At 38.8% G+C, this 17,195-nt stretch overlaps 1 protein-coding gene and 1 long non-coding RNA gene across 2 annotated transcripts in view; one reads left to right on the forward strand and one right to left on the reverse strand.

Annotated features, from left to right (window-relative positions):
* Window positions 1–3,612: 3,612 nt before the first annotated feature.
* LOC113747019 (uncharacterized) lies at window positions 3,613–8,361 on the reverse strand. Its single transcript, XR_003463298.1, has 3 exons — window positions 8,083–8,361; window positions 6,877–6,993; window positions 3,613–4,065 (listed from the first exon to the last, which is right to left on the reverse strand). It is a non-coding gene; the product is annotated as an uncharacterized LOC113747019 (long non-coding RNA).
* Window positions 8,362–11,750: 3,389 nt separating this feature from the next.
* Window positions 11,751–17,195, forward strand: part of eif2b3 (eukaryotic translation initiation factor 2B, subunit 3 gamma) — a 30,671-nt gene continuing 25,226 nt past the window's right edge. Inside the window, exons 1-3 of the mRNA XM_010752769.3 lie at window positions 11,751–12,065; window positions 14,327–14,492; window positions 16,482–16,639. Coding sequence (XP_010751071.1) covers window positions 14,345–14,492; window positions 16,482–16,639 — 306 coding nt within the window. The 5' untranslated portion in view covers window positions 11,751–12,065; window positions 14,327–14,344. The remainder of the gene's footprint in view (window positions 12,066–14,326; window positions 14,493–16,481; window positions 16,640–17,195) is intronic.

The raw sequence follows: 17,195 nt of genomic DNA on the forward strand, positions 1-17,195 counted from the left end.
GATACAGAAGTCTGATTTCTGACATTTCGGTAAATAAAACTGGTCTTATGCATAAATGACTCTGAGGATTTTGTTGTTTTATATTAAAAAAGGAAAGCACCCATCTCTGGATTTTATCTATTGCAAAGGAGAAATTGATGCAGACGTCGTTTTCAGCCTTTAGAGCTGCATCATTGCTTCACCTAACAAATGAAATTCAGTGAGATATCAATATTACAACACTGAAAAAAAAGGCTGATATCCCCTGACAGGACGTTAACTGATATAAAAAGACCAGAAACAGTTACACACACCTCATGTCCATTGAAAACAGAGTCCAAGTCATATCAGTTTTTAGTCTTTAGTGCTAGTTGATGGCAATACTGCCACTCGACCAGCAGATGGTAATCATTCACTGGTTCTTGCAGGAGCAGGACGTCTTCAGAGGCCAACAGCAAAGTTTTATGTCCACATTTTTAACAGACCCAAGGGAGTTACCTATTACTTACTTCAGTTATGGTTCCATGAAATGTTTAGATTAAATATTAATATGATTAAAGGTCTTCTGAACAAATGGTGCGTGGGATGAGAAAAAAAGGAAAGTTCAGCCTTTAATCCATTCCAGCCCACAAAGTGGGTAAAATGTTTTTTTAAAAGTTCTACCTTAATTGATAATTGATTTGTTCAGTTTATCAGTGGTAACCCCTTCATCTGTATTGTATGCTTTAATCAGATTTACTACACAGAGTTCTTAGAGGTCGCATAAAAAAAACAGTATTTGCCTAGCTTTTAAAGCTCATTCCTCTAAAACACACAGAAATGGCCATAAAAAGTAAAGAATTCCTTTAAATCTTACAAGGTCACATAGGAGATTTGTGTGTCTGTGTGTGTAAAAGAGAGAGAGAGAGTGACCGCATTTGAATATATGATTGATGATGCCTCCTCTGTTAAAAAATGCTGCATATCAAGATGAGAGGAGAAACAACTATATTAGTGGTCAAGGCCAGGAAACTTCTGCCACTCACATAACCACAAAGGCCATTTTGAAACCCCCACTTGAAGGTCTGAGGCTTCACCACTGGTGTCTCATATAGGCTAATATCTAACGGAGGGAGTCATATTTTAGCTCTCTGTGCCGCCTGTGATGTTAGGTAGAGGAGAAGAATAAGAATAAAGTCAGAAGAGAGGCAGTTTCTTTTAACCGTGTGATCAAATTTGAACCTAAACATGAGTGACAGGACCAAGGGTGATGATGCATGTGTCTCCCTGTATACCTGGGATTTTGAGTCAGATATGGTGTAATAAACTTGATAGGCATGTGTGACTTCTACCTTTCTTATACAAGCACAAAGGCCGTCATCTTTATATACATTATAGTTAGGTATATATGTACAATTTAACATGCACACATTTATTTCTGTGACCAACTTCAGTCACTTCATTGGACCGTTGGCAACAATGCAGCTCCACTCGAGCAATAGAATCATGATATCTTCCCTAAAAAACATTTTTTAAGGTCTGTTTGACGTCTTTTCCTATCTCCACCCAAATTTTTACAATGTCACATATAGTATTATCGTGCAGATACAGTTACAGTCAAACCAAATATTGGACTTTCATGCTCAAACTTATTATTATTATTTTTTTATTTAACCAGGAAATGGATGTGATATTTTTAGCTGGTGGTTCCAAACCTCGGGGTTGGGACCCACCAGGGTTTCAAAAGATTTATCTGAGAGATATTATAAATTATATAGATTATCTTGATTTTTGCTAAAAAAAATTTATTTCTTTTCTTGTAAAGTATTCAATACATTACAGGGCCTTTAAAAATCCTAGAGTTAAAAAAAAAACTGTTTTTGGTTAAACTGCTCACAACTCACATTTGCACAAAGGGCTCACAGGTAGACTTTGCTTCATTTTAAGTGCTCACAAGTCAAAAAGTCTGGGAATCGCTGTTCTTGAGTATTCAGTCTCTGTGGATGTGACTTCACTGAGTACTGTACGTCTGATAATCTCATGACTTTTAGAAACAGCATGAACATCTTGTCTTTTATGTGGTGCAACATTTCCATTTCATCTCCTCCAGAACAGAAAATAAAATTTGATGAGTAGCCTTGAAAATAATTGGCCCGGTGCACAACTACTCCTGCCCTACCGTTCTCTGCATACAAGTGTCATTCCAAACAGCATCTGTGAATATTGCCATATGGGAACAAAATGAACGCGGTGGGTTTACGAATGCCTCTAAAAGTGTCTTCACTGCTGTCCAGGGGCTGTGATTTATCCCCTCTCTGACGTGAGGCTGCACTACCTTCGCTGAAACAAAATACCCTCAACATCTGGAGGAGACGTGTATATCTGTGTGTGAATGTGTGTGTTCAAGCATATGCGCCGATCTTCTTTTTGATACAGAGACCCTTGAAATGATACTCAGCCTCCCTACGCAAGATAATGATATATTTCACAAAAAACGAGAAGTCACTTAGATGTTGTTCTTTCCTCCGAACTGTATCTCATTCTCCTTAAAACACACACACATTTGCACATATTGTTGTGCATCCCTCTGTGTTAGACAAAAGGTGTGGGCTGATAGATCCGATCCACAGCACACGCATACCTTCGTCATTGATTTATTTATTCACAGGATACTATTAATTGTGGAGTGACCCTATTACATTTTATGTGATTGATTTTCAAACTACCTGCATGTGGTGGGGCTCTTCCATCTGCTTACTAATGCCTGCCAAAATACACAATGAAATATTTGCGTACACTATTTGTCTTTGCACTGCAGAAACACAAATACACACACAGACACACACTAAACCCAATACTGCAGCTGTTTCTTTCTTCCTGTAAGAGCTGTATTGCCATAGGTAACCAATTTATCAAGACTTAAAAATTTTACAGCCATGCTAGCAGCTCTTTGAGGCTGTGTTTAGGCACAGTGGTGTTTTGAGCTAAATGCTCAAACACGTACACAGTGATAATGCTTATATGTTGATGTGGAGCAGGTATAATATTTACCATCCATCATAGTTTAGTGTGTTAACAGAAGATGATGATGGGAATGTTGATAGTTTTTAAGGTATTTGGCCATGAACCAAAATATTGGACAATTGTGACTAGATGATGTGACAGATTGATCTTCCTGGGAGCACGGAGGTCTGCATATAATTTAATGGCAGACCACCCAACAATAGACATTGAGATATTACAGTCTGGACCACAGTTGTGGACTGATCAACCAACAGAGAGATATGGAGTACTAAATATAAGATAAAGAGTGCAGACAGTTCTCTTTTGGCATTGAAAGCGAATGAGCCGTTAGAAAAAAAAGAAGCTCCAAAACGCACAAAACTCCTACGTTAGCCAAAGTAAATCAAGATAAAACACAAAGGCTCAGTTCAACCAGCTACACTAAAAGTACAGGTAATCATGGGTTGACTGGTTCTAGTGATATCATTTGCATCATCCTTTGTGCGTCCTTGCAATGACAATTGTGTGTGTGGTCATGTGTATGTGTGAATATGCCCACAAGTACAAGTATGTGTGTTGTGCAATTTACTCGGAGCAATAATAGTCTCTAAATGCAAACAACTGTTTCCACATAGTTTATAGTGCCTGGCGTTACAGTCCTTTGGGGAAATAACACAGAGATTTGTAAAAAGCTGGGAAGGCATGCTGTGCTATTTGTTACTAAATGGCTTTACTGTTATTTGGGGCTGGGTTATTTTTGTTTTACAGCAAAAGTCCGTTTTATATGCAAATAAAAACATGGCCAGTGTTTAATTCTTATGGTTCATACATGGTGTAGACGTATTTAACATATTTATTTCGTTGGTTTATTTCAGCAATAATAATTGATGGGGAGTGTATCGTCACCAAGCATGCACAGGGTGACTTGTAGTAGTGTTACGGCAGCTAACACATATAATCAGACAAATATGTTCGCACCTAAAGCCCAGGTTAAGTAGTTCACCTTGCCTGCATGTCTTTAGACTGTGGGGAGGAACCTGGATGAAACCCACAGAGATATGGAAGAAGATACAAATGCCCTCAGAAGACCAACAGGCTTGAAATCTGCAAGATCACAGGGGTACGTTACAGTAAGTTATGACACTTTCAGATATTCATCTGTGAACATTTACAGTTTCATGACCACCAAGTGACCTTCCCCTACTGATGAAGACATTTGATAAGTTCCAAGGCTGCATAATGAGCGAGTGAGTTGAGATTCTTTGTCAGCTTTTCAAGGCTAACTGTCAAGCTCTAATTTCACTAATTTCACGTTCTCCAAATAAGTGTCACTGCAAAATTAACACTGACAACTGGCTGTGAAAGGATATAACCAATAGTGCATGTGTGTGTTTTTGTGTCTGTCCACCAATGTCTCCACTGGGGCCTCCGTCATTGCTAAAGCTGTATGGTTTCATTTCATTGCAAATGTGAATACATGGGGTGCTTTCAATAGGCAATCAGTCACACACTTTGATCCTCTACAAATCTGGCATGCATATTTGAACTCCCATGATTAAAAGCTCAAAATATAGCTGCCCAACCAGTTTTAGGACATTTAACAATTAAATGAAGGTGAAGGAAAATACATGATGATGATATGACTGGTTGCATGTAATTTTAGTCTGGTATAATTAATTATAATGGTATTTCTTTTTGTTTTGTCTTAGGACAAAGATTACAACTAAACTGTGGACAGCATCAGCCAAACAAATCTTATTTGCCAGCAGTGCCCAAATACCACCCTTTTAAATATTTGTACTGTTTGATTCTTTACATATGAGATATGATCATGATGATAATTTGTGGACGCATATCACAGTAGAAAGAATTTTTGCCCTTTTTGTTGTATATTGACCAAAATGTATTTTATTTATCGCTTTATCCACCAAACGTCATCAACGTACTGTGTTACCTGCCCTCAAGATTAATATCTGTACCAACCACTGTGCCACAGCGTTCCCAAACAGCTTGGATTACCCCAGACATTTTTTTCATTCTCCATTTTTCAAAACACAAACATTTTAGAAGCAAGCATGGGTGTCCCTCACTTCATCCTTCTCTCTCTCTCACTTACAGACTGACACACACACACACACACACACACACACACACACACACGCACAGACATCACTGCAAATCGTGCACACAAACACACCGGCAGACACCTTAACCTCAAACCTCAAGCTAGGTGCAGACAGGACCACACATACTGTCTCACACACAAAATGTTTGGAATGCTATAAACATTTATTTCGGTTAAAAAGAAGATTTTTGTGTGTGTAGGTGCATGAGTGTGTGTGTGTGTGTGTGTGTGTGTGTGTGTGTGTCTGTGAGTGGGTGTCTGTGCATGTGCACTTTGTTTTTTGCTGAAAGAGAAGGAAAGTTTAACTACACATGTAGGCCACCAGATAGAGAAAGATCAAACATGACCAAATATTTTGGGTGTGTTGTCCATAAAACGGGACAGGTTTATATATAAAAAGAGCTAAACCCATTGCTGAGTCATTGCTTATCCATGAAACATTTCAGAGGAGAGAGATGTGAATTACCAAAGCATCCTGAACTTGTACTTTTAGTACCTCTAGATCTTTGGTATTAGATGAGTTGACTTTCTCTCTGAATTTACAATAATGTTAAAATGCTAATCCTTTAATTTGTTGTGTTTTTACATTACATATTACAATGATTCCTAATTTTTTTTGTTTCAAATGTATCATACTTTTGCACAAAATGTCCCACTGAACAAGTTGCAAGTCATGTCTATCTATTCCAAATAAATAGTTGTTGTTCTGTTTGTTCATAACTTCATTTTAAGGATAAATGTGTAGGTTTTCCATTTTGGGCTACTATAGAAACATGGTTCAACATGGTGGACTCTGTAGAAGAGGCCTGTAGCCTAGGCTAAGGTGACAAAAACATAACAATTCTTATTTTCAGGTGATACTCTAACATAGTTATACATATAATATTAAATTTAGAGCCCTCTAAATCGTACACACTGGACCTTTAAACTCGTAAAACTACCACTACTTCCTGTGTCCAGTAAAATGTTTCCTGTTGAATCTAAAAAAGCTTTCCTTAACATGGAATAATATGGACCTTTATTGTGTTACAGCCCCGTAAACCAGACTTGAACATAAAAAAGATTCCTGTAATGTCATTTTTTCATAAATTTGTGTGTGTGTGTGTGTGTGTCTGTGTGTGTGTGTCTGTGTCTGTGACTGTGACTGTGTGTCTTTCTGTGGCCATATTCTGTCTTACGGACTGTCCACTGACTGGGAGGTCCTTCAACCACACAGGATAGACACACACACACACACACACACACACACACACACACACACACACACACACACACACACACACACACACTGAAGACAGGGAGCCTGCTGTTTGAACTGTGTGATAAAAAAAAAACCCAATGAGATTCCTTTCTTTTACTGATATCATCTGCTACCCCTTCATCTCATGTTGTTCCTTGTGTTCTGAAGTCTTTAGATCTCTTTCTTTCACTTCAAACCTTTCACTTTGTGAAATATATCAATAACACAGTAGAACTTACCACCTCCACTACCTCATTACAGGTGGCCAACCACACCACACCTTTACAATTACAATTAAAAACCTGACAACCCATTTTGCAACACCATCAAAAAAAGGAAGGAGGAACACAGAGGCAAGAACAAGCTTGACTCTGTTACACAAGAGCCATCACACCTGCCTTATACCTGCTATATAAATATGCAGTCCTCAGATATATGATGATGACCCAACTATTCCTTATTAACTCTTATTAAGTTAAAACACAGGTAAATGGACAACACACAGTTAGAAAGTCAACTAGACACGCGGTTAGACAGACAAGTAGCATACAGAGAAAAGTGCCAGCGCCTTGCGGCAGGGAGTTGCCCAGCTTTTCCCACTCTGGCTCTTCAAAGCCCAGCCCAGATATTTCCTGGTTCTGACACCAGCTTGGCTCTAAGATCATTCCTACATGTGAAGAGAAACAAGAGAAGAATTAGTCCAACTGTGTGCTCAAGTGAAAAAGAATGAATTTTAAGGTCTGGTGACGCAGACAGTTGAACTTTTGTATGAAAAAGAGACATGCATTTATTTGTGAAAGTCCTTGGAAAAACATGCATCATATCGCAGTTGTTTGGGTCGATGACACTTAATGTTTTGCAGCTGGTCTCGAGAAGTTATGGTGAACAAATCTATTTGTTTTTTGTTCCAATAAGACCATCGCTCATATCTTGTAAAATCTTAAATGACAAAAACATGGTTACGCAAACAACAAAGAAAAATACATTCAATATAATTAAAAACTATGAACACTAGCCAATTAGGTAATTATTTATGGTGTCATCTGTGTGGGAAAATCGAATGAACGTCTTAAAAAAGGAATATCTTCTTACAGTAAAAGAATATCTGCAGCATTGTTAAGCAGCAGCGCAGTGAGACATCTTTATCTGTGTCTTTTATGTGTATGTTTGTGTTAATCTCTGACATTGGGTGAACGGGCCTGTTTTGGTTTCCACGGCAGCGGTGAGGGCCCCACAGTGCACTGGCCCTGGAAGTGGCGCAAACACAAACCACAGTATAAGTATGTCTGTGTGTATGTGTGTGTGTGTGTGTGTGTGTCTGTGTCTGTGTGTGTGTGCAAGACCACATTTGAGTGCGTATATGCTGCAGTGCCCACCTCTAAACTCAGAGGGAGGCTTCACACACACACACACACACACACACACACACATACACGCCCATGCAATGCACGCTTACACACATATACACACACTTGCTTTGGCTCTGCTCTCTCCCTGGGTGGTCTGTGCTGCAAATGTTTATGATCTAAACCAAGCTAATCCAACTGGCTTGTTTCAGTGAATTGAGAATGATTTACAAGACGCAGCAACATGGCCAAGGAGGGAGGAGGAAATCAGAGGAAATCTTGCTCCATTTCAAGTCACTGTGTGACTAGACCTGCACACTTGTCTCTACGTCTGTTCTCATGCCTATCTCCATCTGTTTCTGTTTCAGAGCTGTGGTATTCTGTGCTTTTTCATTTGCCCCCCGACTCACCGCTCAGACGGATGTCTTCATTTTGACAAATTAGCCAGGCTTTGACAATATGCAAAATACAAGGGGATCAGTGGATTTGCAGTTGCCTGTGAAGACTCTTGCCCTCGCTCTCAGCTTTTTTTTTTTCTCCCTAAATTCCCACAGAAAAGGGAGAAAGAAAATCTTGACAACAATCTGTCTTTCACACACACTTCTCTTCCTTACAATGAACATGAAGACATGAAGTACAAGATGACGCAATAGCAGCGAAGGGTGTACCTATCGCTGCTTCCGCTGCCAGGGCCTCTTCTTTAAAGTGAAAAGAAAAAAAAAAGGACACTGTCATCCACTTTTTTTTATCTTTCACAGACACATTTGCGTCTTGTCATGTGAGCTTTCAGTGACACCAGTAAACGTTGCAGTCCAGTTTAGTTGAATGTGGAATGTCTCGCACACATCAGCGCTCTGAGGTAAACCAGCCAGGCAGTAATCTCTGTGAGTGTCAGTGGTTTAGGTTGACTTTTACTGCAGTTTCGCCTTTTTGCCAGATCCCCCTTTTTTATGAAGAGAGAGGGATGCCACCTGCACACTGACAACACCTTGTAAACTGGGCGGGTGAAGAGTAGAAACAGAAGAACGCGAAGGACCTTTTATAGCTTGAGCGAGTTGGAAAGTATAACCTGTTGTACAGAAAATGTTCATCTATAACTATTAATATTTATCAGATAAATTGTTACATCTGGGTTTTGCTTTACTTCTATTTTTATTTTACATTTTATCTTTATAAAATATTACCAAAACAATGCTACAGAGTGCACAAACAGTTAGTTTTGGTGATGTTTGTACACCTTTGTGTTTCAGACAAAAAGCAGGTAAGTTAACTGCAAAAGCATTCGTCTAACACGACGGTAAGTTTATTAGCCAGACATGCAAACATATCTTCAGTAACGGCTGAAGAACTTTAAGAACAGAACAGAAAGAATGCATTACAAACTGGAGGCGTATGTTTTAAAAGACTTACACTGCACATGGTTGCATTATAGTAAATGAAGGATCCAGTGGTTTAAAAGCTTGACCAATATAAGGGAATAAAAGTCAGGATATCTTGTCCTGATTCCATTTTGACTATACTTTTTGAATATCTAATGGAAATGCAATACTAAAGTGACAGGGCACCTATTTAAATGTAACACAACACTTTTGCTTAATTGTGCCTTTAATGCTTGGAGTTGTAAACTAATTCCACAATCGGTTGTTTTGTCAGCAACACGTCGTACCAGTCAGAGCATCTCTAATCAATAGGGTTATTAAACATTAAAAATAAATGTACTTTGATGAGTATCATACATTTGTTTTAGCTCTTAGCAGTAGGCTAGGATTACTAGGATTACTGGCTTTTTTTCTCAGGTCATTCTTAAGAAATTGACAATGGAACAACATTGTTTTGGTTCTAATGTATCTATTTATTTCTGACTGAGTGTTTCATTGCTAAATGAACTTAAGCTGAGCATGTATCTGAACTCTTACAGGTAAGAGCATCAGCTGTTCACTTAACTGTTTGTGACATCTCACACGAACCCACTCTCTCTTTTTGTCTGTCTGTATCTCTCTCATTGTCTCTTTCTCTCCTCTTCTTTCCTTCTCTCTATTCTTCTTCAGCTCCTTGTTCTCACCTCTGCTCTTTTCTCCTCATTACGTAAGGACCCTTTCTTCCAAGGACCTGTTTCTCTAAGCTATTTTCACTTCCTCCAGCTTCCTCCTCCAATATTTCAACCCACCAGGCTTCTTCCTTCCATTAGTATTTTATTTTATTATTCTGGCATTCAGGCAATAACAGACAGGCAAGCTTGTTTGTCTCTTTCTCTCTCTTTTTTTATCTCTCCTCTCTTCCCTCCTTTCTCTCGCTCTTCTGGGTTTCGAGCAAGCAGCAACGAGCAGTCAAGCTCATCTCCTGGCCAGAGCAAACAAAACCAAAGCCACATTCCCCAAGCTCAATTTGCTGTTACGTCTCAGCTCTGTGAATTGGGAGTTTTCAAGCTTGAAGTCTGGAGGAGTAGCTGGGTGGCTTCTGGCTGCTAATCGGCTCACACCACTTTGTGTGTGAGCGTGTGTGTGTGTGTGCATGTGTGTGTGAATCCTATAGGAATTCTACGATGGTCAAAGGGGGAAAAAATGTGTGTGTGTGTGTGTGTGTGTGTGTGTGTGTGTGTGTGTTTAAAGCCATTTTTTAAAAATAGTGGTCATTTGGGGAAAAAAAGTCTCCAACATATGACACATAAAATGTTAACATCATCAACAACAACTCATGAAACTAGAATGGTCAATCATCAATCATCGCGTTTTCTATTGTGTTTACTTGTCTGGGTGAAAAATAGCTTCATTTCTCACGTCATCAAATTGTCAAATGCATTAACGTGTCATCCATATATGTGTGGTGATGATGTTTTTAACCATTAATGATGAAATAGTGATGGCCGGCTGTGAATGTGCTCCAGATTTTTCTTTTATGTGAGCTCATGTGGTAGGTTTGTATCATTTTTAACTTTTACCATCTGCTTATTTTATGTATTGTTTCAACTAACAATAATTACTTTCATCCCCATTATAATCACAATGGCAATCAAAGCTAAATAAGAGATCCCTTCAGTGTTTTCGACTAAACAAGGTTCAATATAAATATAACCACTGTTTTGTTTGTCAGCGGCGATGATGAATGGAAGCAAGATAAGTTATGTCAGTGATGTTTAAAAACGTGGCAGGTGTTTTAAGATGTGGCTTATTTCACAATGTGTGGATGTGTTGTTTTTGTGCAGTGTGTGTATGTGCTATGCGTTTTGTTTTGTTTTTTGTTGCTGTCGTTGGGCTGATATGTTGATTTTGTGTAACGTGTTACATGTATATGCTGCTGGACACCTTAATTTCCTTCGGGATCAATAAAGTACGGTGGCCCTGAAGTGCAAAACACAACAGCAAATTCAAAAACACAACAGCAAATCAAATAACACAACAGCAAATCAAATAACACAATAGCAAATCAAATAACACAACAGCAAATTGAATAACACAACAGCAAATCGAATAACACATTAGCAAATTCAAAACGGAAAGTGTAGGTTCCCCTGGGGTGACATGAATCGTCGCTGATTGGACTGGTGGTCCTTTGAACCGGAAAGACATGGCTTACATGTTTTCAAAATATGAGCGCTGTTAGTGACAATGTACGCACTGCTAATAAAGAATATTCTGATGCAAGACATGGACATGACGTGCATCAAAATATTCTTTAATAGCAGCACGTACGATTTATGTCACCCGAGGGTACCTACCCTTTCCGTTTTGAATTTGCTGTTGTGTTATTCGATTTGTTGTTGTGTTATATGATTTGCTGTTGTGTTATATGATTTGCTGTTGTGTTATTTGATTTGCTGTTGTGTTATATGATTTGCTATTGTGTTTTTGAATTTTCTGTTGTGTTTTGCACTTCAGGGCCACCGTAAATAAAGTATCTCTATCTCTATCTATTTGTTATTTTCATTTATTTGGTATTAATTGACTTTTTATGTCTTGTTCTGATTGAATAAACCAATATTAGAGAGGAAGCTGTTGTTTGTTGTTGTTTCTGTGTTTTCACCACAGTGGACAATAAAGTTGTAGCCAGCCGCTTGTGTAGTAAAAATGCTGTAGGAACCACTGTACGAGAGGAAGTAGATTCCTACACGGACTCATTTCACTGAAAGCACACAGGTGTCATCATACGATGCTAGCCGTTTAGCTTCATTTACGTGACGTCTGTCAAAGTATTGAACGAGTAATTTCACTCCCGCCGCCGACGCTTACCTGAGCAGGTGTTCGCTTTCTCGGAGGACGCGTCCGGCTGCCCGTGAGCCGCCGCCGGAGCCGCGGCACCGTGTGCTAATCGTTAGCAAAGTGCTAACAACAGCAACCAACTTCACATGCGTCTGCAGCTGCTGTCATTTCAGCGGAGCAACAGGGAGCACTGACAGGTACATCCACACACGTTTCAGCGGCTCAGCGCCACATTTTATCTTCTTGTCGTGGGTTCAGTTGGCAGTAGTGCCTTGAGCATATGCCAAGTGTAACGACACGGCTGGTAGTAACGTTATCAGATGAGCTGTGTGGGCGAGTCGTCTGATTTTGACACGATGTGGAAAGAAATGCGGAGTTTCTGTTGATTTATGAGCAATAAAATCCAGAAGAACGACCACGCTTTAACAATATGATGGGATTTGAACCTGTACACGTGTCGTCAGTGGTTTAAAATGTGTGAATGAACACATGCTGTGTTGAAAACACACTTCTCTTGTCGTACACACACAATTAACACAAGTATGTAGCACTTTGTAATGCGGCCCAGAGCAATTTTGGTCGTTTTGATCAGCTACCAATAACAATACTTAAAAGTAGGATACTGCTACTTTAATGTAAATACAGCAGGAAGAAAGCAATTATTTTAAAACAAAGTAATCAAGCATTTAGAAGAAAGAAGAAAAATATATACTCTTATTATTGGGTATCTAGCACTGGGAAACAATATGCATATTTTGTTCTTATAGATAGACTTTATTGATCCACAGAGGGGAATTTTGTACAGCCACAGTTACACATATTACAACACAAACAGAAACTTTTCCTTCCTGAATGACATCAGATGTATTTCACATGTTCAGCAGCAATGACCTCGTCATCTAGGTTTTGAGAGATTTTCAAAATGCCCCGTACCTAGGGCTGGGTATCGGTACTCGATACTTTTCAGGTATCGACCGAAACAACCCAGGTACCAAGTAGTATCGAAACTGGGCCTGTCAAACAATACCTGCAATCGATTTGTTTTGTACCCAGATCAAGAAAAGGAAAAAAATTGTTTCTATGGTTTTGCTCGCAGCCAATCACCACAAGCGTTCTTCCATTCAATGCGCTGTGTGATTGGTCCAACAGTAGTTTGTATGGTGGTAAAGTGGGTTCAAGCCGTGCAGCGTTGGCTGGTTATCATTACGAGATGCCGGTGACATTTATGCAACCGATTTGCTTTCTTTTCACAGGATTAATACTAAATCAAGCTGAAAAAAAGTATCGAATGAAGTACTCAGTTAGTATCGGTATCGTTTTAAGGGTAGTGGCAAATTTTTTAACGATACCCAGCCCTACCCGTACCCTGTTTGCCTGTAGTAACTATAAAAATATCCTACACATAAATAACTTTAGAGGTTTGGCAGAATATCATTTATCCCAATCTTGAGTTTTGTTTCCCAGCACTGTTGGTACCTAGTAGGTATAGATAGGTATAGTGTTTACTAAAACTATGCCTAATTGTTAACCCTGTGTACATTTAAGTACCAGTATGAATTAGTAAGTATCTTATTGGTGTCTTATTCTTACAACTAAATTTCACTGTGAATCATTCTGGGCTGTATTATAGAGGGAACTGCTCATATGTGTATCTAGTATTTTGATAGTTGTCTATGTCAAGAAGAGAGAAGTAGAGAAAAAAAAAAACAATTCTCTCGGTGAACGATAAAAAGAGGACAAGACATTTTAGGTATGTTTAAATGTAAATGTACTTTATTTATACAGCCCTTTACAACAGTCCTTTCGGTGTACCAAAGTGCTTTACAGCAGATAATAAATAAAGAGAACAATAAGTAAAAACAAACAAATTAAAAACAATAAAGGAACAGTGAAAACAATAAAATACAACAAAATTGAATAAGATATAAGTGTCATTATACTACTGGGTGTTAAAAGACATCCTAAATAGGTGGGCTTTTCCGGATTCCAGAGCCTGGGGGCGGCAACAGAAAAGGCTCGGTCACCCCAGTGTTTATATTTTGAACCTGGGCACTTCAAGCAAAAGTTGACTATCATCAAAGTTCAGCAAGTGAATATCAAAATCAGTCAAACAGAATACTGTTTTGACTTCAGTGTCTTTGTTCAGCACAGGGGAGTAAAAGGCACAAATGGTTCAGCAACATATTCTTTAGTATGCAATAGTCATTTAGCTTTAGTGTTGGGTCACCAGCCATGAGTTATTCAGTGCATTACCAGCAGCTGTATCAAGTGGCTACCTTTGGTAAGATAGTAACCTCAAAGCTGCCTCATCGAAAGTCTCACAGTGCCACATCGCATCAAAAGTACAAACCCATACAGATTGTACAACCTCATGTCTCAATACAACAGCGACCCACTTACAAACTTTTATAGACATAAACATGAATTAATATGAGTTCTGGTAAATTTTCTTTCTTAGCTGTCCCCAGCAGACATCATGGAGCTCCAGGCGGTCCTGATGGCGGCTGGTGGGGGTTCTCGTATGACTGATCTGACATACAACACCCCAAAAGCAATGCTGCCTGTCGGCAACAAGCCCCTGATGTGGTACCCGCTGAACCTGCTGGAGAGGGTGGGCTTTGAAGGTGAGAGCTTGGTTTTTCATTGAAGTACTCCTACTGGAACAACAACTACATCTAATACCCCTGTTACTACTACTACATATGCCTCGATTACTGCTACCACCATCCTCTCCTTTTAGTTTTGTTGGGACGTCTTTAGTCACCCAGAGATACTGTTTATTATCATTATGATATTTTTATTTCACCCGTCCTGTGATTAACATGATAAAAAATAGCTGAAAGACTATTTTTTTTAAAAAAATGCAATGTTCTGTCAGCCAGGTCAGATACTGTAACAAATTCCTCGTTAGAACTTCACATTAATTGGATCTGATGGTAGCAGCTGCACCGAGCTGTTGGCCCTCTGTGTGTCAGTGGCAGAGGTGGAAAGTGTTACAGAAGTGCACTGGCATTCTTGGTTGGTTTCCACATAATATGTAAAGAAGCGGTGCCTCTAGTGTAACTTTATGTGGTCCACTTGGAAAAACTGGAATAAAACGTGTGCTAACTACATTTTGGCATTTATGTGGAAAGAGGGCCAAAGATCATCTCCTGTTAACTGTTTTTTTTTTTTTTTTTTTTTTTTTTTTTTTTTCAGTTTAAACCCAAGGACTGTACAGGTTTAAAAACCTAACTGAGATACTGAAAGACAAACTCTGTTGCATTTTATCATTTTGCTGTGATACAAAGAAGACGGAGAGGATTTTACAAAATAAAGTTCAGAATTTAATGTTTTAGGAAGGTCACATTAAAAACATAAGCAGTTGTTGGCCGGATCCCGATGTTATGCTGAAAGAAAGATCTGGACTTTGATGGGATTTGTGTGCTGAAACACACTCAAATAAAAAGGAAACCAAAAATCAGTTTAAATTTGAAGCAGTAACAAACATTTAAAATTGGAAACAGCAAATGTGGAAAAAAAAAATCTTTATTTTAGTAACAAAACCAAATGGTAAGTTTTTTTTGTTCCATTCATGGTCAGTGACCAGTGTAATACTGTTTGGTACCGTGAAAAAACTTTCTGACTGCCTCCAGCAACATGGGCCTGCTCCTTTCAGTGCATAAAAGGTATCGAGTTTACAAGTGTGCTGCTTTTTCTAGTTGTACTTTCACCAGCTTGTCATCACTTCAGCAGCCATTGTCAGGTGTGCATTTCCTGTCTAGATTTACAGTCCAGATTTTTGACTCTTGTGCTGCAGCTTGCACTCAGTCCAGAAACTCCGGGCTTATAAAGGGATTTGTTGCAGTACGCTGTTCTTGCCAGTAAACAGGGCTGTTTGTTATAAAAGCCTGTAGGTCCTCACTAGCCTAAATAAAACTAGCTACATAATCAACCTGTGTGGCCAGCACTTTACTGTGTGCAGCCAGCTAGCCAAAGCCCTGCAATTTGGTTTTACTAGGCTGACACAGCTAGAGTGAACAAATGCCCGGTAGAGAACATTTTATGCAGACAAGGCTAATTAAAGCAGACGGACTCTGCAATGTTCTAGATTCATAAAGTGGTTTAGTTATAACCAACTTTATAAAGTGGAACACTGGTCTTAGCCTGATTTAAGGTTTAGGATGTGTGAAAGTTAAATAGACATCTTATTTGGGCTTTTTTGGGCCATCTTTGGCGGTGTTCTGCTCAGAAACTGTTTTGTGTGAGCAAGAATACAAATTTGGGTTAACCAATAGCTCCTGATGGCCTCTCATTAGATCAGAGAGCAAGACCAACAATTCTTCTTTCAGTGAAAATACTTCTAGAGAAATGTTCCTGTTATCATAAAGATTTATCTTTGTATTAGGATCAAAATATAGTGCACATAAGATTTAAGACACGACTGAGTGTGCACATTTTTTTCCGCTGCTTTCAGTGTGTAAATAATAATTTTGGAAGAAATGATTCATGATTTATTTGCCGCAAATGGATCCTGTAAAAGAAAACACACACAGAGCACTGCGGCGATGACTTATCCTGACATTTTTGCAATATGTGATCTAACGTTTTACTTCTGTGTACTGTCCTGTCAGAGGTGATAGTGATCACCACCAGAGAGGTCCACAAGATGATGAGCTCGGACTCTAAAATCAAGTTGGACGTGAAGATGAAACTAGATGTGGTTTGCATCCAGGAAGATGGAGACATGGGAACTGCAGACGCTCTCAGACACATCCAGGAGAGGATTAAGGTGTGTGTATTTTAGTGTATGCAGACTCGTGGGTACTACAGCGATACTACGTTGTGCTTATTAGGCTAGGAGTGTAACCCCTTTGCCCCTTTGTGCATAATCTTACTTGGTATGTTGATTCTGGTTTATATTTTGTATTCAAATGGCAAATTTCTCCCCTTATTGTTCCATTTAAATACAGCAGTGGTTCTCAAACTCTTTCTGGCATGTGCCCCCTTTTTGAAGCTGGAAAAAATTCACACCCTAACCTCATAATATTTTTATTAATCATTAACAATAATTGGGGACACGGGTAACAAAAAAAGATCCAAGTTGAATTGTAGTGAAACAAAGGTCAGCACAATACCATCAGCAAATTCTTGTTTATTCTCCTTACATAAAACTTATTTTCACTTCATTTCTTTCCCCTAGTTATGCCGTTTTCAACCTACAAATCAAATGAGCCATATTAATTGATGAATGAATAACAGATGATCTGCTATTAGTCAGATAATTAACTAATGAATACATAAAATAACACAAAAGCAGAAAATTTAAATTCAAATTCAGTACATTT

Source organism: Larimichthys crocea, chromosome XII (assembly GCF_000972845.2).
Source record: "Larimichthys crocea isolate SSNF chromosome XII, L_crocea_2.0, whole genome shotgun sequence".
NCBI classification, from domain to species: domain Eukaryota; kingdom Metazoa; phylum Chordata; class Actinopteri; family Sciaenidae; genus Larimichthys; species Larimichthys crocea.